This window comes from Oncorhynchus nerka, linkage group LG6 (genome assembly GCF_034236695.1).
Source record: "Oncorhynchus nerka isolate Pitt River linkage group LG6, Oner_Uvic_2.0, whole genome shotgun sequence".
Classification (NCBI taxonomy): domain Eukaryota; kingdom Metazoa; phylum Chordata; class Actinopteri; order Salmoniformes; family Salmonidae; genus Oncorhynchus; species Oncorhynchus nerka.
Genome location: NC_088401.1, coordinates 27,135,489 through 27,161,138, shown reverse-complemented (window position 1 = coordinate 27,161,138; position 25,650 = coordinate 27,135,489). Strand labels below are relative to the sequence as shown.

Below are 25,650 nucleotides of genomic sequence, written 5' to 3'. Positions count from 1 at the left end.
ACCAGCCTCAGAAATTGCAGCCCAAATAAATGCTTCACAGAGTTCAAGTTAAACGAGACATCTCAACATCAACTGTTCAGAGGAGACTGCATGAATCAGGCCTTCATGGACGAATTGCTGCAAAGAAACAACAACAAAAGGACACCAATAAGAATAAAAGACTTGCTTGGGCCAAGACCTTTGGTCTGATGAGTCCAAATTTTAGATTTTTGGTTCCAACCGCCGTGTCTTTGTGAGATGCAGAGTAGGTGAGCGAATGTTCTCCACAAGTGTGGTTCCCAAGCATGTGTGGTTCCCAAGCATGGAGGAGGAGGTGTGATGTTGTGGGAGGGCTTTGCTGGTGGGACTGTCAGTGATTTATTTAGAATTCAAGGCACACTTAACCAGCATTGCTACCACAGCATTCTTCAGCAATACCCCATCCCATCTGGTCTGCGCTTAGTGAGACTCATTTGTTTTTCAACAGGACTATGACCAAACACACTTCCAGGCTGTCTAAGGGCTATTTGACCAAGAAGGAGAGTGATGGAGTGCTACGTCACATGATTTGGGATGAGTTGGACCGCAGGGTGAAGGAAAAGCAGCTAACAAGTGCTCAGCATATGTGAGAACTCCTTCAAGACTGTTGGAAAAGCTTTCCAGGTGAAGCTGGTTGAGAGAATGCCAAGTGTGTGCAAAGCTGTCAAATATATTTTGATTTGTTTAACACTTGTTTGGTTACTACATGGTTCCATATGTATTATTTCATAGTTTTGATGTCTTCACTATTTATCTACAATGTAGAAAATTGTAAAAATAAAGAAAAACTCTTGAATGAGTAGGTGTGTTGATTCAACATACTGTACAATTGTAAAGCATGCAGCTGCGATAGGATTGTGAGTTTGCGCAACACAATGTTCCACACAGAAACTTTTGACTGTGTGTGCCCAACAACTTTTTTTCTTTGCAATCTCACAAACATATTGTAGCTGGTGTACACAGAAACCAATACTGTATCTGTACACAGTTTGGGTTTCCTTAGCTGTTTGAAATTCAAGGTCAATGTCTACTTTGGATAAATAATCTTGGGATTCCATGCTCTCAGGTGGGAGAAAAGAGAAACCATTTTCAGTGAGTGAAATAAGTCATTTCAATCGATGTGTCAATCATAGAGCAGACCAGATATCTCTTTGAGGGGGAGAGGTATCAATCACCCATGCGTGCCAGCTACCAGGAGTGTTATGTGTTACTGCTCTGTGGTGCCTCAACACCCTCATGTTGACCTATGGTGACAGGTTATATCATGTGGTTGTGTAACGCATGTTAACACATTCTATATGTGGATATACCCCACTGTTAGGTTGGCTTTACATAAAACAAAGCAGTGGAAGTGGTATGATACAATATGTGGTATTGGCATCATTGAGGGAAATATGTGTATTTGTTTCCAGCTGGAATCTCTTTCATTCTATTCCGTATGATTGTATCAATCCCCTCAAAGGGAGTTTGATAATAATTCATCAAAATGACTGATATCAGTCCAGGTACTGTATTTTAGTAATTAGTGCACATTTATTATATTCGATTGCTTGTTTCTCATCATTGTTAAGGCTCTGATATTTTTGAGGCAACATTTAACCTAAGCCTGCATTTTAGTCTCAATGTTATTGTATTTTTTTGTTTTGTTTTTAGTGGTATGTGATGCCCATTTATATGTTGCATCATGTGAGGCCTACTGTTTTAACTTCAAAGCATGTATGGATTCCCCCCAAAACTTCTAGACGGGCACCCATATTCTCTCTCTCTCTCTCTCAACTTTCTGTTGCCTAAAAGGGGTCTTTTGCATTTAGAATAAACAAATCCAGTGAAGCACAGCTTTTCAATAATGCAGTACATACAGTACCTTCCCTTGGTATGCCAATTGCAAGGAAAACATGCTTTACTTTTAAACCCTTAAGCAAGTGTAAAATAATATTGATTTGAGGTATTCAGGTATTATTGCGGTTGAGGAATTTCATCTGTGCCAATGCCACATAAATACGACTTTTGCTCAGTTTCCACAGACTTAAGTAATTTCTGAAGGTCATGGGTCAATACTTTGCTAAATACTTTGATTGGTCAATGAACAGGTCGTGTGTACAGTACTTGGATTGTTATGCTACTGTACAACCCGTCACAGTGTATGATGTACACAACTGTACAAGTTAAGAATAGACCGGTAGTTATAAAAAGCTGTAGATATTATGCTATCTCAAGATCTGTAATCCGTCGGTGATTTTGACTTAAATACCACAAGATGTTTTTAATAGTTGATTGATGTGCCAATTAACTTCCACCAAATTGGATAATAGCTTATAGTGTTATTAGACTGTGCATATTAATGTTAGCTTCATAATTACAGTGATTATTCAACATGAATGTGAATCATGTATTTGAAAACTTTTTTTGTTATAAAAGAATACTAAGGGTCTTTCCATACGTAGCCACTTCTTGCCCAGACGTATTAACAACATCAATGCCAGTGAAGATATCTATATAGAAAGTGTAGCAGCAGTCTTCCTTCAACATCTATCCATAGAAATCCAGAGGTAGTCTAGAAGTTATTTTTGTAAGATGTTGTTCTTCCTTGAACTATGTATGTTTGAGATCCCAAAGGCTCAGTTTCATCTCCTGTCTTTTTCTCCACTGTGAGTCACAACACACGCCTCTGCCAATTTTGAAAAGCCAATGCTTTACTTTAACATATTTCTTGAAACTTAATCTTGTGTCCTGTTTCTAGACTGGGAGCATCTCAAGGGCTGAGTAGGAGTGTTGTTTCGTCCACACGACTCAGCTTTTTCCTTTTACGGAATGTTTATTTAATTGAATGCAGCACTGAAATGCAGACATTATTACTTTACACTATTTGCAGAGTGATTTATCTCAAACCCTTTTTACAATTCCTCTGAGAAGATGATAAATTATGCAGATTTAATGCAAACAGCACAACAATATATGCAATGCAATCATGAGCTACATGTACAGTATTCCCAGTGTTGGGGGAAAAAAGTACCCAAATGACATACTTGAGTAAAGATACCTTAAAAGAAAATGACTTAAGTAAAAAGTCACCCAGTCAATATTACTTGAGTAAAAGTCTAAAAGTATTTGGTTTTAAATATACTTAAGTATATAAAGTAAATATAATCGCTAAAATATACTAAAGTATCAAAATTAAAAGTATAAATAATTTCAAATTCCTTATATGAGGCAAACCATACAGCACGATTTCCTTGTTTTTATTTATTTACTTACATAATTTACAAACGAAGCAATTGTGTTAAGTGAGTCAGCCAGATCAGAGGCAGTAGGGATGACCAGGGGTGTTCTCTTGATAAGTGTGTGAATTAGACAATTGTCCTGTCTTGCTAAGCATTAAAAAATGTAACGAGTAAGAGTGGAGTAAAAGTTGTCAAAAAAATAAATAGGTAAGTAAAGTACAGATAGCCCCCAAAAAGACTTAAGTAGTACTTTAAAGTATTTTTACTTAAGTACTTTGCACCACTGAGTATTCCAAACTTGATTTGTCCCGTCTATTTAATATTTGCTATTTTTAACACCTTTGCACATTTGGAAGGCTGTTTAGATGGCTGAATCTGAGTCCTACACTCTCTCTCATATCGGAAGATACTGCGGTGTAACTATTTTACATGTAATTGCCATTGCAGCACCTGACACTTGACCAATTGCACTGGAGCCTTTGCTGCTCTTTTCCATGTGAGAAGAACTCAAGAACATGATTTCAGTGACTATAATTAACATTAACAACAGATCTTGGGCCATAACGTCTTGAGCGCCTACTCAAGAGTTAGTGAGGTTTGTAATTAGCGAGCACTTACAAGGCTGCATGGTGTTTTATGTACTCCAACTTAACACACTCTAACGTTATTATCGGCCACTTGATGTTATCACAGAGGACTTGTTTAAAGGTTCAGAGATTTTGTAAATGAAGTTCACTTGTAGTTCCTAAAACACATGTTAAAAACAGCACACTTGAAAATGGTGTCCATATCAGGACAGCCTCAGACAATTAATTTTTTTTTTTTTTTTTTACATGTGTTTTGGACTCTAATTTGTTACTAACCAGCAACTTAAAGAAAACACATTGCTGTACACAGGGCTTCTACTTTTTGAATCAAATCAAAGTTTATTCATCACGTGCACATGAAACAGTGAAATGCTTACTTGCAAGCTTACTTCAGTCATGGTATGCCTTAGTGCCAATTTTTAAACTGATTGAAAATAGCTGCTAATAAACCTTTGCCTGTTGGCTGTGGTCAAATGACCAAATCCCCCTCTAGTAGCCTTATGGGTGGAACATTATTAAACATTTTAATAATTTAATAATTAATCAACTCTTTTTTTTTTCTAAATTCGGTGTTTCTATGTCAAACAGTTTAGTTATATTTCAGTCTTCTGTGATGTATATAAAGTAATAGTGGGATGCACACTAAAAATAATTGAATACATTTCAACTCCTTATCTAACATTGTACAGGTGTCTTACTTTATTTTAGCCCATAACCATGTGTGTGATGTGTATGCTTTTGTTTCAAAGTTGTTTAAGACTACCAATAAACACTGTGTGACCCTGATTTAGCTCACTGCAGTAAAAGGTTTTAAAGATCGACTCCACATTTGGGGAAACAACACCATTTTCACCCGGCGCATTTGTTATCGTCTCTGATTTGTTGATGTAATGGAGGAGAAATGGAGGAGAGGAGCACAGTAGTCCACACATTGTGACGAATTTCATTACGCCGTACGGCATCTTCATCTCGTCCCGCTACTGGACGGAGAGCATAGGGTTTCACAATACAAAATGGAGGAGCATAGTATCCTGTCAGAAATCACATTTATTTTGGAAGATTGAAAAACATGACCTTTATTTAAGACAGGAGAAACATTGTTTCAGGTGATAATAAAACATGTTTTGTTTAGTTACTTTTCCCTAAACTTTCCTCAAGTCAAGCTAGTTTACAGAGCAACTAGGTTGAAGATACTGTAGCTAGCGACCTCCACCCAATAATGATCATTAAAAAAGTGTCATTACCATCACAATGAAATATAACAGGAGGCAACAGACAAAATATAATTGGCTTAATGTGTATTATTGAACATTAGGCTACTAAAATAGTACTCACTTATAGTAATGTGTAATTGTCCCATAAGGCCATTGCCGAAAACCACATATTATTTTCTTGCTCTGTGGTTTGGTAACTTCCTGTTCTATTGACGGACTCTGGCTCAGTTGTTTCACAACTGAGCCTTCAACCGCAAGGGGGCGCTGCGATACCATGCCGTTGTGGACAGTCCCCATTGAAATGAATGACATCAGGCGTAACGCAACGGACTGCTTAGATGTAATGTGAATGGGGCTTAAGTGTTGTAAAAGAAAACGCAGTACACATTCTGCTATTCTGTGTTAGTTGTTTGTAGTAACTAGTTTGTTGTAATATCCAAAACTGACGTGGCAGTTCCACCAATTAAAGACTCAAGTGTTACCGAAAGTGAATCTACATCCAAGTTGATCATCTTTCGTTTGGTTGTTGGCTTGGACAGGCTCTAGAAACGCTATTGTGAATAGCTTGTTGAGCTCAAGGGGCTTAGGTGAGCTTTTAAAGGATGAGAGGGCGAGTCTAGTTGTTTATTAATGTGTAGTACAATGTGCAACAAGCATTTATCAAAAGTGAGAAGTGGTGCGTTGCAACAGATTTAGCTAACAGCTTGTTTACATCTGTAGTCCCCGTGCAGGTGAACATAAAAACACGAAAACATTATATACCAAAGGGACAACATACATACTGTACATCAGACATTTCAAAGCATGAAGGACATAGAGACACGTTTCAGCACGTTGTTGCTGCTGATTTTACGACCTGATTTGTTTTGAAATCAAGGCTGCCAGTGATCAAATGTAACACAAAGGCCTTATTGACAATAACAAAAGGATCATAACAGAAATAATGAAAAAAGCCAGACAATCGTAATGATGAGTGGAAGTGCATTAGGTCTATACAGTATTTCAATGTAGATATTACCATTTGGTTGCAGGGAAATGGGCGGCCCCTTGCTTTTTACACAGTAATTGTGGGACTCATTTTTACATGAAGTCAATTTCAGTTTGCATGAGAAACAGCAGTGTGTCACAGTGGAGGGTTTTTGTAATAAAGAGACAAGAGATTGAAATTGAGATACTCCAAACGGCTGAGAGTGTGTCGAGCTCAGAAGGCAGCCAGGCGTCGAAAATGAAATACAAATGAGAAAGCAATGGCTCTTTTGTTTCTTATTGTCACTTTCAACTTTTGCATCAATGTCAAAAGACATTCAGTCAATCTAAAGAAGGCTTGTAAATTATACAGAACACATTCGGAGGCGAAGGGGCATCTTTATTGATGAAAACGGCCATTCTAAGACTACAAGTCTATTTCCCATTTGAAAAACCAAGCTATTCAGTTCCGCTGAAGCTACAGATAGGCTTACACTTGTGTACATTTGTATAGATTTTTCTCATTATGAAATCAGCACATTTCCGTGACAGTTAAGTGTCTGACACACAACGGCAGTATGCAAGTGGCCTATAAATGTCTATTACACTTCAAGATAAATGTCTGGATTCTGAAATAATATCTGAAATTCATTATTTCACAATTAAGTAAATTGCATTTGTTTGTACAAGGCTAAATGACTAATGGAGTTCGACAGTTAAATGCCCAGCATTTTTATGGTTCGCAAAGCCAATGGAAATTCACCAGACCCAATTGGGATAAAGCACCCCATAAAGCTGTGATCCAGAACTGAACTGGAGAGACAGGCTAGGCATACTCCAATCTCTTTCTGCTGGGCCTATTCTCTGGTCATTGAAGGGTAGATGAATGTCAGAGTATTTAACATTCTATGTCCACTTTAAGAAATACATGATGTCTGAACACAGAGGGAAACCAGTCTTTATTTTAAGAAGATGATCTACCCCAGGTGACATATATTGTTTAATCAGGGGGCAGTTTGTCAAAAAAAAGATTGAGATAGAAGACTTTGGTGAAATCCATGCAGAAGCCCCACCAATTACCTTCACATCATCACAGTGTTAATTTCATCACCAAAAATATTGGCTAAAATATTCACCAAGCACCTATTTTTCAGTGACAATTGACAAGACTATAACTGACTAAATAGACCCAGAAAAAAAACTATAACTAAACAAAAAATATTTTTCAGTTCCCTAAAACAAGTCGAGACTAAATTGTCTCTGTGACTAAAATCAGACTACTAAGTGGACTGGACAAGAGTTTTTGGAGAGATTGAGAGCTTTTCATTTATGAGCACAATTAATATTAGCAGCGCAGATGTTCTGTGTAGGAGTGGGAAGGATGTGCCACACTCGGCACACACAGTCTATGCTACATCAGCTCATGAGCGGCGGGGGGAGCAAGCGATGAGTGTGTGCAGACAGGCTCCACTCTGGCTCCGCCTCTGATCATACACATTGCACAGGGGACTCTCTTGCTTCCCCGTAGCTAACCAGTCAGCATCAGCCTTCTAGTTAGATTCCCTTTTCCTGGTTAAGAAACACAAGCTGTTTTAAGAAATTAAAAACAATAGCAGAATTAAGTTTAACAGTAATACAACGATCTAGCTATGTTTGTCGCTACCTTGAGCATAGAAACATTTTGTAATTTGTAGTCTCGCTCATCCCTAATGAATTTTATAGCCAGGTTCTGTAGCGAACGTACTAGCCAAGTCTCCCTCTTTTCCTCAGAGGAAACAGCTTGATTCTGGCTATTACCATTCAAAATAGATGTTTTTTCTCTGTTTTTTTTCTTTCTATCGTGCATTGCATTCATTAAGCATATCGCGGGCTGTTCTAAAAGTATGCTACTTGCGGACCAGATTTTTCTGCAATCTAAAGATACAATCCTTAATGCTTAATTCTATGTCAAAAATATGTTACTTTTCCCGTATATCTAAGCATACATCTTGAACTGCCTGTATCCTGACAGGTGTTTTTTTTTTTTAAGAAACTAAATATGCTTCTCAGCATCTTTGCTAAAATCTAGGTAAACTATTGAAAGGAATGTGAGTCTTATTCGATACATTTAGTAATTGCTTGCTTTTCTAAAGTCTTTATCCTACTCTGTTGATCTTATACCCTATTGCCTAGTCACCTTACCCATATACATACAGTACCTTCCCTCCATCACTCCAGTATCCCTGCACATTGTAAATATGGTATTGAAACTGACCCTGTATATACAGTAGTATGCTTACTTACTTACTTATTGTGTTCTTCATATTTCTTCTTATTTCTTGTGTGTTTTTTTCTAGTATTACAATGTTATTGATTATTGCATTGTTGAGTTTTTAGTTTGCAAGAAAGGCAATTCACTGTACATTCAAACTTGAAACTTGAAACTAACAACCTTGCCAGCAGGCATGCCAGCTAAGATAGTTAGACAAGCTAGCTACTCTAACTTGATTGATAGCCTGAAATGGCTTCTTGGTAAATAGTTATGACATAGGTTGCCAATCTGGACTAGCTAAAGCCAACTTCAACTTTATTATTTTTAACAGGACAAATCTGATGGGGAACATGCCCCTGTGCCCCCTATGGGCAACACGCCTCTGTCTTTAAGCTACACCTTGTTCAGTCATGTTACCTCATTAGCTGGTTATAGCTAACAACCTGGGGCACGTTCAGCAGGACACAACATTTTGGAACGTTCAGATAGATGTAGAACAAACATGCCTCTCTGGCAAATAGAATAAAAAAATAACGTAGGTTCTATTCATGGAATTTCTATCAGCAACGTTTTCTAACTAAACGTTGCCCTGGTAACATTACCAGTAGTCTATGGATAGAAAAATCTTTATTGACTAAATCCCTCTTGCCACTACACCTTATCTGACTGGGTAACTTTATATTTTGTTAATGTGGACCCTAGTGACTTAGACTTGAGCACTTGGGCCATAGGGACTAGTAACTCGTCTTGTGACTCAACCATTGGTAACTCGGACTAGACGATTTGGGACTTGGGACTTGATTTGGACTCGAGGTTTAGTGACTCGACTACATCACTGGGCAAAACAGTCATCGGCCCCCGTTCTACTTTTGGACATAAATGTGGCTGGGGTTGTCTGTGGAACTGTGATAACAATGGCAATGACGGGACCGAGTGATGGAGGTGCAACCCATACTACTTTGCGGCACCATCTGGGGATTGTGATGGCCTCTTCAACCTCAGGAGACTGAAGAAATTTGGCTTGTCACCAAAAGCACTCACAAACTTCTACAGATGCACAATCGAGAGCATCCTGTCGGGCTGTATCACCGCCTGGTACGGCAACTGCTCCGCCCACAACTGTAAGGCTCTCCAGAGTAGAGGTTGACCGATTAATCTGAATGGCCGATTAATTAGGGCCGATTTCAAGTTTTCATAACAATCGGAAATCAATATTTTTGGGCGAGGTTTAGTGACTCGACTACATCACTGGGCAAAACAGTCATCAGCCCCCGTTCTACTTTTGGACATAAATGTGGCTGGGGTGTCTGTGGAACGGTGATCGGCCGATTTGCCGATTTTAATATATATATTTTTTATACCTTTATTTAACTAGGCAAGTCAGTTAAGAACACATTCTTATTTTCAATGACGGCCTAGGAACAGTAGGTTAACTCCCTCGTCCAGGGGCAGAACGGCATATTTTCACCTTGTCAGCTCGGGGGATTCAATCTTGCCATCTTACAGTTAACTAGTCTAGCGCAATAAGGACCTGCCTCTCTCTCGTTGGACTCCACAAGGAGACTGCCTGTTACGCGAATGCAGTAAGCCAAGGTAAGTTGCTAGCTAGCATTAAATGTATCTTATAAAAAACAATCAATCATTATCACTAGTTAACTACACATGGTTGATGATATTTCTAGATATTATCTAGCGTGTCCTGCGTTGCATATAATCGGACTTAGCATACAAGTATCTAAGTATCTGACTGAGCGGTGGTAGGCAGAAGCGGGCGAGTAAACATTCATTCAAATAGCACTTTTGTGCGTTTTGCCAGCAGCTCTTCGTTGTGCTTCAAGCATTGCGCTGTTTATGACTCCAAGCCCATCAACTCTCGAGATGAGGCTGGTATAACCGAAGTGAAATGGCTAGCTAGTTAGCGTGCGCTAATAGCGTTTCAAACGTCACTCACTCTGAGCCTTCTAGTAGTTGTTCCCCTTGCTCTGCATCGGTAACGCTGCTTCGATGGTGGCTGTTGTCGTTGTGTTGCTGGTTCGAGCCCAGGAGATGCAGGGAGAGGGACGGAAGCTATACTGTTACACTGGCAATACTGAAGTGCCTATAAGAACATCAAATAGTTAAAGGTTAATGAAATACAAATGGTATAGAGGGCAATAGTCCTATAATTCCTATAATAACTACAACCTAAAACTTCTTACCTGGGAATATTGAAGGCTCATGTTAAAAGGAACCACCAGCTTTCATATGTTCTCATGTTCTGGACGCGGCCACCCTAATCTGGTGGTCCCAGCGCGCACGACCCACGTGGAGTTCCAGGTCTCCGGTAGCCTCTGGAACTGCCGATCTGCGGCCAACAAGGCAGAGTTCATCTCAGCCTATGCCTCCCTCCAGTCCCTCGACTTCTTGGCACTGACGGAAACATGGATCACCACAGACAACACCGCTACTCCTACTGCTCTCTCTTCGTCCGCCCACGTGTTCTCGCACACCCCGAGAGCTTCTGGTCAGCGGGGTGGTGGCACCGGGATCCTCATCTCTCCCAAGTGGTCATTCTCTCTTTCTCCCCTTACCCATCTGTCTATCGCCTCCTTTGAATTCCATGCTGTCACAGTTACCAGCCCTTTCAAGCTTAACATCCTTATCATTTATCGCCCTCCAGGTTCCCTCGGAGAGTTCATCAATGAGCTTGATGCCTTGATAAGCTCCTTTCCTGAGGACGGCTCACCTCTCACAGTTCTGGGCGACTTTAACCTCCCCACGTCTACCTTTGACTCATTCCTCTCTGCCTCCTTCTTTCCACTCCTCTCCTCTTTTGACCTCACCCTCTCACCTTCCCCCTACTCACAAGGCAGGCAATACGCTCGACCTCATCTTTACTAGATGCTGTTCTTCCACTAACCTCATTGCAACTCCCCTCCAAGTCTCCGACCACTACCTTGTATCCTTTTCCCTCTCGCTCTCATCCAACACTTCCCACACTGCCCCTACTCGGATGGTATCGCGCCGTCCCAACCTTCGCTCTCTCTCCCCCGCTACTCTCTCCTCTTCCATCCTATCATCTCTTCCCTCTGCTCAAACCTTCTCCAACCTATCTCCTGATTCTGCCTCCTCAACCCTCCTCTCCTCCCTTTCTGCATCCTTTGACTCTCTATGTCCCCTATCCTCCAGGCCGGCTCGGTCCTCCCCTCCCGCTCCGTGGCTCGACGACTCATTGCGAGCTCACAGAACAGGGCTCCGGGCAGCCGAGCGGAAATGGAGGAAAACTCGCCTCCCTGCGGACCTGGCATCCTTTCACTCCCTCCTCTCTACATTTTCCTCCTCTGTCTCTGCTGCTAAAGCCACTTTCTACCACTCTAAATTCCAAGCATCTGCCTCTAACCCTAGGAAGCTCTTTGCCACCTTCTCCTCCCTCCTGAATCCTCCTCCCCCTCCCCCCCTCCTCCCTCTCTGCAGATGACTTCGTCAACCATTTTGAAAAGAAGGTCGACGACATCCGATCCTCGTTTGCTAAGTCAAACGACACCGCTGGTTCTGCTCACACTGCCCTACCCTGTGCTCTGACCTCTTTCTCCCCTCTCTCTCCAGATGACATCTCGCGTCTTGTGACGGCCGGCCGCCCAACAACCTGCCCGCTTGACCCTATCCCCTCCTCTCTTCTCCAGACCATTTCCGGTGACCTTCTCCCTTACCTCACCTCGCTCATCAACTCATCCCTGACCGCTGGCTACGTCCCTCCCGTCTTCAAGAGAGTGAGAGTTGCACCCCTTCTGAAAAAACCTACACTCGATCCCTCCGATGTCAACAACTACAGACCAGTATCCCTTCTTTCTTTTCTCTCCAAAACTCTTGAACGTGCCGTCCTTGGCCAGCTCTCCCGCTATCTCTCTCAGAATGACCTTCTTGATCCAAATCAGTCAGGTTTCAAGACTAGTCATTCAACTGAGACTGCTCTTCTCTGTATCACGGAGGCACTCCGCACTGCTAAAGCTAACTCTCTCTCCTCTGCTCTCATCCTTCTAGACCTATCGGCTGCCTTCGATACTGTGAACCATCAGATCCTCCTCTCCACCCTCTCCGAGTTGGGCATCTCCGGCGCGGCCCATGCTTGGATTGCGTCCTACCTGACAGGTCGCTCCTACCAGGTGGCGTGGCGAGAATCTGTCTCCTCACCACGCGCTCTCACCACTGGTGTCCCCCAGGGCTCTGTCATAACCTCACATGGTCTCTCCTATCATTGCTATGCAGACGACACACAATTAATCTTCTCCTTTCCCCCCTCTGATGACCAGGTGGCGAATCGCATCTCTGCATGTCTGGCAGACATATCAGTGTGGATGACGGATCACCACCTCAAGCTGAACCTCGGCAAGACGGAGCTGCTCTTCCTCCCGGGGAAGGACTGCCCGTTCCATGATCTCGCCATCACGGTTGACAACTCCATCGTGTCCTCCTCCCAGAGCGCTAAGAACCTTGGCGTGATCCTGGACAACACCCTGTCGTTCTCAACTAACATCAAGGCGGTGGCCCGTTCCTGTAGGTTCATGCTCTACAACATCCGCAGAGTACGACCCTGCCTCACACAGGAAGCGGCGCAGGTCCTAATCCAGGCACTTGTCATCTCCCGTCTGGATTACTGCAACTCGCTGTTGGCTGGGCTCCCTGCCTGTGCCATTAAACCCTACAACTCATCCAGAATGCCGCAGCCCGTCTGGTGTTCAACCTTCCCAAGTTCTCTCACGTCACCCCGCTCCTCCGCTCTCTCCACTGGCTTCCAGTTGAAGCTCGCATCCGCTACAAGACCATGGTGCTTGCCTACGGAGCTGTGAGGGGAACGGCACCTCAGTACCTCCAGGCTCTGATCAGGCCCTACACCCAAACAAGGGCACTGCGTTCATCCACCTCTGGCCTGCTCGCCTCCCTACCACTGAGGAAGTACAGTTCCCGCTCAGCCCAGTCAAAACTGTTCGCTGCTCTGGCCCCCCAATGGTGGAACAAACTCCCTCACGACGCCAGGACAGCGGAGTCAATCACCACCTTCCGGAGACACCTGAAACCCCACCTCTTTAAGGAATACCTAGGATAGGATAAAGTAATCCTTCTCACCCCCCTTAAAAGACTTAGATGCACTATTGTAAAGTGGCTGTTCCACTGGATGTCATAAGGTGAAAGCACCAATTTGTAAGTCGCTCTGGATAAGAGCGTCTGCTAAATGACTTAAATGTAAATGTAAATGATGTTCTGAGCAAGGAACTGAAACGTTAGCTTTCTTACATAGCACATATTGCGCTTTTACTTTCTTCTCCAACACTTTGTTTTTGCATTATTTAAACCAAATGGAACATGTTTCATTATTTACTTGAGGCTAAATACATTTTATTGATGTATTATATTAAGTTAAAATAAGTGTTCATTCAGTATTGTTGTAATTGTCATTATTACAAATAAATAAAATACAAATCAGCCGATTAATCGGTATCGGCTTTTTTGGTCCTCCAATAATCGGTATCGGTGTTGAAAAATCATAATCGGTCGACCTCTACTCCAGAGGGTAGTGAGGTCTGCACAACTCATCACCGGGGGCAAACTACCTGCCCTCCAGGACACCTACACCACCCGATGTCACAGGAAGGCCATAAAGATCATCAAGGACAACAACCACCCGAGCCACTGCCTGTTCACTCCGCTATCATCCAGAAGGCGAGGTCAGTACAAGTGCATCAAAGCAGGGACAGAGAGACTGAAAACCAGCTTCTATCTCAAGGCCATCAGACTGTTTAACAGCCACCACTAACATTGAGTGGCTGCTGCCAACATACTGACTCAACTCCAGCCACTTTAAAAATGTATCTCTAGCCACTTTAAACAATGCCACTTAATATAATGTTTACATACCCTACATTACTCATCTCATATGTATATACTGTACTCTATATAATCTACTGCATCGTTATGTAATACATGTGTCACTAGCCACTTTAAACTATGCCACTTTGTTTACATACCCTACATTACTCATCTCATATGTATATACTGTACTCGATACCATCTACTGCATCTTGCCTATGCCGTTCTGTACCATCACTCATTCATATATCTTTATGTACATATTCTTTATCCCTTTACACTTGTGTGTATAAGGTAGTAGTTGTGGAATTGTTAGGTTAGATTACTCGTTGGTTATTACTGCATTGTCAGAACTAGAAGCACAAGCATTTTGCTACACTTGCTACACTTTCGCTCTCTCTCGCGCTCTCTCTCTCGCACTCTCTCTCGTGCTCTCTCTCGCTCGCTCTCTCGCTCTCTCTGATTAGAATTACATCTAAAAAGAGTGGCAAAATGACCACTGCATCACCATCAACTTTGTCTTGGCAATTCAAAAGAGAATGGTCTGTCTGAGACGGTGAGGGTAAAATGTTAACTTTTGTGTCTGACATCTGTGAAGATTGATGACGGCAGAAAAATAACAAACAGTCAATCTGTCTGTTATTAGCATTGATCAGAATTGGAAATATGTATTATATTGCAAGTATTGGCATCTCTGAAGTAATTATATACTTGACACAAAACACTCTCGTTCCGGTTTTCTTAAGTAGCTCCTGTACTTTTCCAGCCTTATTTTAAGTCTCCCGTGGAGCCGACAGCGTTTATCCCCTCTGTTGCTGTTTCTTTCATGGACTGGTTTAAAAGAGGCTCTGCATTTAACAGACTTTCCCAGGAATAAGTCCATTTGAAATGCAATGCCAATTCCATGATATAGGCTTTGGACTGAGTGTTTGCTATAGTGCCAGAGTACTGCCACCAGAGCAAGAACGTGGGCATGTTTTACATTTTTAGCAGACACTCTTATCCAGAGCAATTGGGATCAAGTGCCTTGCTCAAGGGAACACCAACAAATTGTTAATCTAGTCAGATTGGGGATTCAAAACAGTATCCTTTCGGCTACTGGCCCAGCACTCTTAACCTCTAGACTACCTGCTGCTCAACCTAAAGCTGGGTCACTTTTTGATGGCTTTGTGTTTTAACTTCTTTGAGAGTCTCTTATTTGAATGTTGGTTTTGGGTAAAGCCTCCTGGCAGTTAATTATGTTTCATATGCCTATAGAGAGAACATTTTTTAAGATGATTATGATTTATAATTATTGCTTGTTCAGTCTAATTTATGAGGAAACATTTGTCAATTTGTCAAAGAGTATAATCATTCTGTTTTCGAACTGCCTCCTTTTACTGACTATCAAAATCCCATTATTTTATTGATTCTTTTCACAAAGCTTTTCATTCATTCTAAATGTACAGATGGGGAAGAATATGGGATTTCATTTTCTTTCATTTTAGTCGATCTTTCGTTCAATTGGTATGTTTTTGCTTCTTCCATCTGGGATAAACTGTTTATTGATGTAGCTATCAAACATTTATAGCCATCGATGAATGATGCCGCATTTACACCTGAAATGTACTTTTGAGGAATGCCAGAGGCTTTTTGACCATTTTTGCTTCAGTGACTGTGAAGACTAGACTGTTTTAAAAATATATCTATTTTATAAATTTTTTAGAGTGCCACACCTTTACATGTTGACCAGACCGCCATCGCGTGCATGTTGATTTTGTCCACCCACATCAGACACGATCAGGACACGCAGGTTGAAATATCAAAACAAACTTTGAACCAACTATATTATTTTGGGGACATAAACATTTATGGCAATTTAGCTAGCTAGCTTATTGTTGCTAGCTAATTTGTCCTGGGATATCAACATTGGATTGTTATTTTACCTGAAATGCACAAGGTTATCTACTCCGACAATTAATCCACAAATAAAATGGTAAACCGGGTTTGTTTCTAGTAATCTCCCCTCCTTCAGGCGTCATCTTCTTTGGACTTTATATTGAGGTTGGAAACCAACTTTAAGGTGCATTACCACCACCGACTGGAGTGTGGACCTCAGTTCATCTTCCAATCACCCACATGGGTATATGCTCCTAAAAACCAATGAGGAGATGGCACGTGGGTATATCCTCCAAGACTTACAGTGCGTCAAGCGTCACCAATAGAACCAAGTTCTATTTTAGCGCCTGGCTTCACAGACGCTCATTGGCGCGCGCAAGCAGTGTGGGTGCAATGATTGAATACCATGTATGTATTTATTTTGCCACACTCACGCACACAACGCGAGCAGTGTGGTCAGCATGTTAGAGTCTCGTAATGCATTGATGTCTCCCTTTCAAACGTATCTTCATCTTTTTTAAGTGTATTTTTATTTTCTCTGTTTTCTTAGATGGAAATGATACCAGAGCCTGATCCAGATGACGAAGGGACTAAAATAAGTGTAAGTTATTGTATGTACAGAGCTTTTACAGTGTCCATACTAGGGCAACATCACATTTCCTAATATGGACACCATAAGTATGGACACATAAAACCATCACCATTACAACTATTTTGCTACACCTGCATTAACATCTGCTAAACAGGTATATGTGACCAAAAACATTTGTTTGATGTATCTGTTGTGTCATTACATGGTTCTTTGTACTAAACAACCAGTCATGTGGATGGGATGTAGTTGCTCCTGCATCGTTCATTGAACATCTCTTTATCTTTATCTCTACAGACGGTGAAGGTACAGGGAAACGACATCTCCCACAAACTGCAGATCTCCCGGGTGGGGAAGAGTGACGAGGGCCTGTATGAGTGCAGAGTCACCAACGCCAACTACGGAGAGCTGCTGGAGTACAAGGTCCAGGCCTACCTGAATGTGAACAGCACCAGGCCCCGCATCAGACCGGTCAAGAAGACGTCCCCCCTGTCCCACCTGACAGCAGATAAGAAGCCCCGCAAGACAGGCTCCACAGCAGCACAAGACGGCATGAGCGCCGACCAGAGGGTCCGCTCTACCTCCAGCTCTCAGACTTCATCAGCCAAGACAGTCAAACACAGTTCAGGTGAGATAACGGCGCCAGAGATTCTGCTTTGGTTTTTCATATAAGTTTTCTTCCCTTCAGCAGGGTAAATCGTCAGCCAATCCATCTAACTATTTGTAAAAATGAAAAAAAATATGTCTTTTATTCTGCCTGTATGTCAGTCTGCTTGTCCATCTGCATGTTTCTTGTCTGTCTTCCTTCAGTCTGCTGTCCGCTTGTCAGTTTGTTCCACTTTAAAGCAATTCACCCATGTAGTTAATCAAAAAGACACTGAAGGACACTGTAGTGAGTGAACATTACAATTGAATGTGGAAATACAGCAGAAATAAAAGCCCAGACTGCAGTTTGTGATTATGAGGCAGAGGCGCCCCAAATTATGCTGACAACTGTGTGGCGCTGAATGCTCTGTGCAGTGTATGACACTGATAAATGTTCCTCTATTGCTCCCCCTGCGGTCTTACCTTTACTGGGCACTGTTATGACTGGAGGACAGTTACATTGCTGCAAATGCAGGTTTTTTGGTCGATGAACAACAATTGTCAAACAATTGGATGAAATTAGACCTGTGAGAGTAAAACGATTTTCCACGTTGCCTTACCTGTAAACGATGGCAACTTTTAGCCGAGTCGGAATTAAGTGCATGGTGGTTTGCCTGCGTTACTTGCCTGTGCAGAGAAGACCAATGTGTCAGGTCTAGTTACCTCACAAGTCTGCATATATTGGTTTTGGCACTATTGGTTTTTCAACGCTTTGGGTCACTGAAATGAAATACAACAAATGTCCCAGAATTGATATGTACTGTACCAAAAGGCCTTCAACTTTGTTTAAACCATGTGGCAAGTCGCCAACCAGTTCTGGAAAATAACTGCTTTCATACCATCTTCCCAATGTGCTCATACAAAAGAAGAAGGAATACCCCTGTCCAATCAGACATGGCTGAGTGGTGAATGACACTGAGAACAGGGAGAATTTGTGAAACACGGGTGTATGACATCGAACCTAGCTTCTGTACATTCTGATATCACTAAATCCCAGCTGGGATTTGCTACACAAGTCAGACTGTGTTATCACATTTTTTTCAGTAGCCCACCACTAGTTCCATCATGTAGGCAGATAGATGGCGCCAGGCCAGCTCTCTCCCTATGGCAGCGGCATATGCCTGGGTGACGCACCCACCCTCAGCAGGGAGGTCACTCTACCCTATATTTCAAATCTGTATTCCATTAGACAAAATAAGGAGTAAACTGGAGACTCGGGCTGTATACTATTGGTGGTGGATCAGGTGACTTTACTCTGTGCAATGTGAAGCGATTTGAGTCAGTACTTGTACAGCAACAGTATTTGGTTTGGTATTTAGTAGTGTAGTACTCATGTTGTAACCTAATTATTTAGTTTGGTTGTGGCAAATTATAGGTTTTTTAAAAAGCGTTTCCTGCGACATTACTTTTTCAGTATTTATCTAAGAATTGCATTTAAGCTATATTCAGGGGTTTGAGTGTGTTTTAAGGTGGGGCTCTCATGGATGGTGTGAGAGATTCACTGCAAGTCATCAGAGCTGTGTCTATCGGCATGTAAACCTAGTCCAGCCTATCAGGCTGCGAGCTGATTCATTATTCTCCATGTAGAGGATGTTTTGGCCTAGCGTGATTGCTGCTCCTCTGTGGCAATACTGTTCACTTGATCACCCCGGGCCAAATGAAATCTGGCAGGGAGGAACAGCGGGTTACAGGCCTCCGTCTTTTTCCTCCTCCCGATATTGAGCTTGGCCGAACCATAGTGTCCCCAGACAATTCTCCTCTTAGAACATTGCTGTGCTTGGTCTGACAGAAAAATCCAGTAAATGTCACCATGATTTAGGGAATATTTCATTTTCCATTTCCTTAATGCTGCCTTTGTTTCGTAGGATTACTTTTTTTTGTGCCTCTTTTTCAGTCCCAGGCAGGTACCAGAAAAAGTTCATTAGGGAATCTGGTTTCTTTAGATTATTTTGGACCTTGAATTCTATTTTAGCTTGTGTGTTACAGGGAGACTAAACAGAAGAAAATCTTGCGTCGATATACAGTAGAGCATTGCCATTCAGAATATCTCCCTATCTCTCCCTACTGTACTATAAGTTCTGTATCATTATCCTTTGGACAGAAATGTATCGATGCCTTTTTGCTGTAGTTTTGATCTTATCAATTCAAGGACAATGTCCCAAGAGAAGCAAATGAACCAAATGCGCATAAGACTGCCAGGCTTTTCAGTATCAAACAGTTGTCAGATGGTGATGCACAAACATATATAATGTTTTTTTGTATTCCATATTCATATTTCATTTAAGAATAAGATCATTCCATATGTGCACAATGTCAAATGTTTCAGACTAGTGCCATGAAAGCTTTTGCATACATTTCTCCGCAACAGTACGTGTCAAAGATAAGAACTGTGCACATATTTTGTGTGAAGATGAGCACTGTGTATGTCCTGACTGTATGCCTTCATTCACAGGTACTAGGATAGCTACAAGCTACGGACTTGCCATCCTGATTCTTGGCTGTGGCTTTATGAGGGATACCTTGCTATAGTTTCAAGAACGGACTTTTCCTCCCAGTATCACTATGTATGGCCTATTATTACCACCAAGCAGACAGCACAGTTGGCCCCTTTTTTCCCCCCACCACTACTCTGCACCCAATGAATTCTTATTACCCATTGTACACAAGAGGCACCTTCTCAAAGGCCAGCTGCGGGATTACCTGTTGTGCCAATGTTTCTTCAGCACTCCCAACAATTGAAATGGAAACCGACAGTGTCTACTTGGAATATCTTTCACAAATACTTTTATTTTGGTTTCCTGCAATACGTTTATTGTGTCAAAGTAGAAAAGAAAAGGGATCTATATTTGTGTAATATATGAGTATATAATTGTTTTATTTCAAACTCCTTGAACTGTTTATAGCTTACATTCACTTTGTTGATCATGTAACTACATTGTACAAGGGTATTCATGCCCCACCCAAAACAAAAGAACTACTAAAATACAACAAAATGATGTATAGGCCTAGTTGGATTGCTAAATTAGGGCAACTCGACATTGTATTCTTTTAAAATCTGCATATGTATAATCTGCAACTACAATTCTTGAACTTTGTTATTATGGATCTGTTCTTATTCATTCTCACATTCTTTACTTTTGTACGGTATTTCCTTTGGTATACAAAAACAATACTTCCATCTCTTGTAATTTCCTGATGTGCAACAGCTTCACATGTTATGAAGCATAATAATGTCAATGTTTATATGTGACTGTGCCAGCAGACCATTCGTTTAAAATTTGGCTGCACTAATATTGTAAAAAGCCATTAAGAAATGGAATGCTTCACTTAGAGCACAGCTCTAATATTCAAATCTGCTCCATTACTGAAAAGAAGAATCTAGGTACTGCTGTAGCCTAATGCTCAGGGGCATTGTCTTTGTGTAAAGAATCTCACATTAGCCAAGAAGAGTTCTTATGCCATTTGATGGTGCAATGATGCCCCAACGGTATCTATAGGATACGTTCCCTATCTGTAACACACAGATCAGGACGAGGAAACAGTTTAAAGGTCTTGTGATTAAGAAAATGGTTTTAAATTGTTCTCGCTCTTGTCCATTCTCAATGTTCATCGACACAACGCTTTGACAATCTGACCTCTTGTTTCAGAACCCGTTAGCAGAAGTCATGGATTCTACTGTTATACTAAACTGTTCATATATATAGAATCTTTCTAAATGTCTATCTGCAATGTTCCATAGACATTCACCACTTGGAATCATTTCGATTCACTATATGGGTGCACCTATTTTATGTAGAGTCATTGTTAAGTGCAATGACCACTGGACATATTATGCCACCATAGCTACTGTATGAATAGGTGGTATTGGTAATCGTGCGGCAACAGTGCTTCAGATCTGCCTTTCAGTTGAGTTGAAGAGGGTATCCATAGATTGAAGAGAGTCTCCATTTTAAAATGTATCATGTGACCAAAGACCGTGGCTATGGCCATACAATATTGACGTTCACCAACATCGATCTCTTTGCACATTGCTTATACTGTAGCCTAGTGTTCTCACATATTGTGCCCCTTTAGTCCCTATCTTTTTACAATCTCAGAACGAGGCGGACAATCTGCCCAGATTCACAAAGCACCATCTGTCCATTTTTTCAAATCGTATTTAAAATAACAGCACTTTGGATGGAATAATTATATGTATTGGCAGTGCAAAAAAAATCCTGGGGCCACTAAGAAGCAGGATTTTGCTTAAGGTTCCCACCGTAAACAGTCTTCTGTAGACAGCGCTGCTGAACTCAGTGAGGGATCTTAACCTGTTGATACAGCAGTTGGAGTTAGCTGACAGAGCAAATAATACAGAGGAATCCAGCTAGAGACATATCCTGATCAGTAAGTCTGGTCAGGGTACAAAATGTGTGGGCTATATACAGTATTTAATCTGCGCTGGTTCCCTGGATGAGAACAGTTAATCTAGCAGAGCTGTGTCATGCTGCTTAACCTCAAATCAATATTAGGCTATTGTCCATTGAGTAAAAGTTATTTTATGACTATTATCACAAATCCTAACTGTTCAGTTTTGAGGAAGAAGATTTTGAGAAGTTGGACATCTGCTAGTAGAATGTTTATCACATACTTCTCCAAGCAGGTAAAATGGATAGCATATCTGTGTGCACAGTAAAAGAATGCCTTCAGTTTATCAAATCCCTGTATAAAATTTTAAAAATAAAATAAAAAATCTGTAAAACTTGTAAAGTAATCAGCATGTAACCTTTTTTATCCAAATGTTTAAAAGCAGAGACAAGTTATGTTCTGTATTTGTAACAATGTTGTCATATATTCGTTTTGAAGCACTAACAACAGGAAATGGAATTTAAAAACAACTGTATTGACAGTCTGTTAAGAAGGACCACTTGCCATTGCAGTGCACACCTGTTGCAAGGCCTACTACTTCAACACGAAATGGAAGCACTACAGAGTACAAGGTCAAGCAAAGTGGATATATAATTTAAAGGATCGACAACAGTCGTCTGATAAGGGAATTGCAACGTCTGACAATTGTGGTGGCTAACAAGCAACGAAGTCTCAGTCCATCAAACAAGATACTATATTATCACATTTGAGCAACTCAAATCCATGGATATTGTTTCAAAAACAACAACACAGCAGTTATGTTTTGTTTATGACGCCGATGTCCATTGTTTCAACTCCACATAGATGAATTGTTTCCTTATTACTCTTCATCTCAATGCAGTCTTATCTGTTTGTTGAGCTGTCAAAAATGTTATGACCTGTAATTTTCATTTTATTTGGTACTGTGTGAAGCTTCTGTACTGGAACGTTGCAGCAGTTTGTATTATAATGATGATATCAGAAAAATATTTAAATAAATCATTTTCACAGATGGGATTCAAACACCGCTTCCTCTGCTGGATTCCATCTGTTAAATCGGTAACACATTATGACTTGACTTAGTGAGTACATTGGATGTAGTTCACTGGGCGATCATAGTGTGGCACATAATGGGGCACGTACAGCGCATTCAACCATTCCGAGTGGATATCAGGACAAAGCTTAACGCTGTCTGGTCAAAACACCACTGAAGGTTTTAGAGAGGTCCAAACCACAAAAAGTATCTTTACCCTGGTTGCAATTATAACAACTAAAATGTTTTATCTAATAAGATAGCAAGGATGCCAACTGGATATTCGTATTTTCAATTAGTTGTGTCTATTGGCTCACAACACCATCTGTGGCATTGCTATCATTAAAGTCTGCTGTAGGAGAAACTGTTTTCTGCACAGGTTGCGATGTTACAACTATACCGTGTACATAATATGGACACACAAGTACGCATGTCCTACTATATACACTGTACAGCTATAAAAACATCATTTTTGATAGAAGAGATCTATCTGGAGTTACTGTATGCAAGATTGTGTTCACCCTTGTATCATAGAAATGTAATTTAGTAAATAGTTATCAGAGTTATGAGGGGGTGATCAAACAGATTCCCGGTTCCTGCTAAAGATACCCACAAATTCTCTACAACGACGTTGGAGGCAGCTTATGGTAGAGAAATGAACATTAACATTCTCTGGCAACAGCTCTGGTGGACATTCCTGCAGTCAGCATGCCAATTGCACGCTCCCTTAGAACTTGTGACATCTGTGGCATTCTGTTGTGTGACAAAACTGCACACTTTGTGGCAGTTGTTTGTGGCCTTTTAATGTCCCCAGCACCTGTGTAATGATCATGCTGTTTAATCAGCTTCTTGATATGCCACAAAATCTGAGAGAAATAAGCCTTTCGTGCATGTGGAACATTTCTGGGATCTTTCATTTCAGCTCATGAAACATGGGACCAAACACATATAAACATGTTGCGTTTATATTTTTGTTCAGTGGTAGTTTGAAAATAAAGACGATAAATGTACTTTGGTGCTAACTTTTTACTCCAACTTATTGAATTTGACAATGGCGCATGCATGTCACCTACTCAGAGAAGACACAGGTATTTGTGTACATTGTCGTTGATTGCAGAACTGGGCAAGCAGAGACGCAGTGTAACAGCTTGGTATTACTGGAGGGCTGTAATCGTACATGTTGGTTTGAATTCAGTCTAAGTACACTGTGGTCTAACCGCAACTTTACTGCCCTGAAAAAAATGCTCTCACATGTCATCCTTTTGAAGCATGTGAAAAAAATATATAAATACATTTATATTCAAATTTGAAATTTGCTACTGTGGATACAATCAGGTTTGTTTAATCATTCGATTCGGAATGGGAAAATAAGAACATTTAGCAAGGACGGTGCCAGCCATTGGGCCCATGGGTGGAAACGCTAGATGAACATCAATGAAAAATGATGCCTGACTTGTGTTTGTTAATTTGGTCAGCACCAAGTCCGTTATTTATGCGGAAATGATTGCAACCCAGCCTCCAGCACTTTAATCGTGGTTCGGGCTCACTATAGCTCCATAGGGAAGCATGGCTGGGGAAATGATTATATGAATAAATCTGGGGATGGCAGCACATTCACATTCAGCCACTGGATTCCAAAGTGTATTAATCTGATAACAAATATACTATATTACAGCAACGTGATCATTCCCTATGTAGTCTGAGAGTGTAGGATGAGGCGTAGATTAAAATAGTGATAAAGAAATGCCTGGGAGAGTATAGTATATCATTTATTTAGTTTGAAAATAAAGATAAATGTACTTTGGTGCTAATGTTTTACTCTAACTTACTGAATTTGACAATGGCGCATGCATGTCACCTACTCAGAGAAGACACAGGTATTTGTGTACATTGTCGTTGATTGCAGAACTGGGCAAGCAGAGACGCAGTGTAACAGCTTGGTATTACTGGAGGGCTGTAATCGTACACGTTGATTTTTAATTCAGTCTCTGCCTAAGTATACTGTGGTTACAGGAAAATGATCTAATCGCAACTTCACTGCCCAGAAAAATTTGCTCTCACATTTCATCCAATCATCATCCTTTTGAGGAGCGAGATAAAAAAAAAAATACAACATTTGAAATTCTAATTTAAAATTTGCAACTGCGGATGCAATCAGGTTTGTTTAATCAGAAGATTTGGGATGGGAAAAGAAGGACATTTAGCAAGGATGATACCAACCATTGGCCCCACGGGTGGAAACGCTAGATGAACAACAATGCAAAATTATGCCTGGCTGTAACGGCTTTCTAATGGTGAAGGAGAGTCGGACCAAACTGCAGCGTGTCTATTGTGATTCATCTTTAATAAACCAACGTAACACACAACAAAACACTACAAAACGAAAACCGAAAACAGCCTATACAAGTGTCTACTAACCTCTAACCAGGACAACAAGACACACAGGACAATCACCCACAATACAACCAAAGAATATGGCTGCCTAAATATGGTTCCCAATCAGAGACAACGGTAAACACCTGCCTCTGATTGAGAACCACTTCAGACAGCCATAGACTCTCCTAGAACACCCCACTAAGCTACAATCCCACTATACACACATTCCAAAATCCCAAGACAAAACACACCACAATACAAAAACTCTATGCCACACCCTGGCCTGACCCAATACATGAAGAAAACACAAAATACTAGACCAGGGCGTGACAGAACCCCCCCCCTAAGGTGCGGACTCCCGAACGCACCTCAAAACAAATAGGGAGGGTCCGGGTGGGCGTCTGTCCATGGTGGCGGTTCCGGCGCGGGACGTGGACCCCACTCAATTAATGTCTTAGTCCCCTCTCCTCGCGTCCCTGGATAGTCCACCCTCGCCGCCGACCATGGCCTAGTAGTCCTCACCCAGAAACCCACTGGATTGAGGAGCAGATCGGGACTGAGGGGCAGCTCGGGACTGAGGCAGCTCGGGACTGAGGGGAAGCTCAGGAGTGAGAGGAAGGTCGGGAGTGAGAGAAAGCTCGG

General features: G+C 41.3%; 1 protein-coding gene across 1 annotated transcript in view; it reads left to right on the top strand.

The window, feature by feature from the left end:
* Nucleotides 1-23,654, top strand: part of LOC115130257 (V-set and transmembrane domain-containing protein 2A-like) — a 34,537-nt gene extending 10,883 nt beyond the window's left edge. Inside the window, exons 3-5 of the mRNA XM_029661192.2 lie at nucleotides 16,530-16,580; nucleotides 16,866-17,196; nucleotides 19,666-23,654. Coding sequence (XP_029517052.1) covers nucleotides 16,530-16,580; nucleotides 16,866-17,196; nucleotides 19,666-19,742 — 459 coding nt within the window. The 3' untranslated portion in view covers nucleotides 19,743-23,654. The remainder of the gene's footprint in view (nucleotides 1-16,529; nucleotides 16,581-16,865; nucleotides 17,197-19,665) is intronic.
* The last annotated feature ends 1,996 nt before the right edge of the window (nucleotides 23,655-25,650 follow it).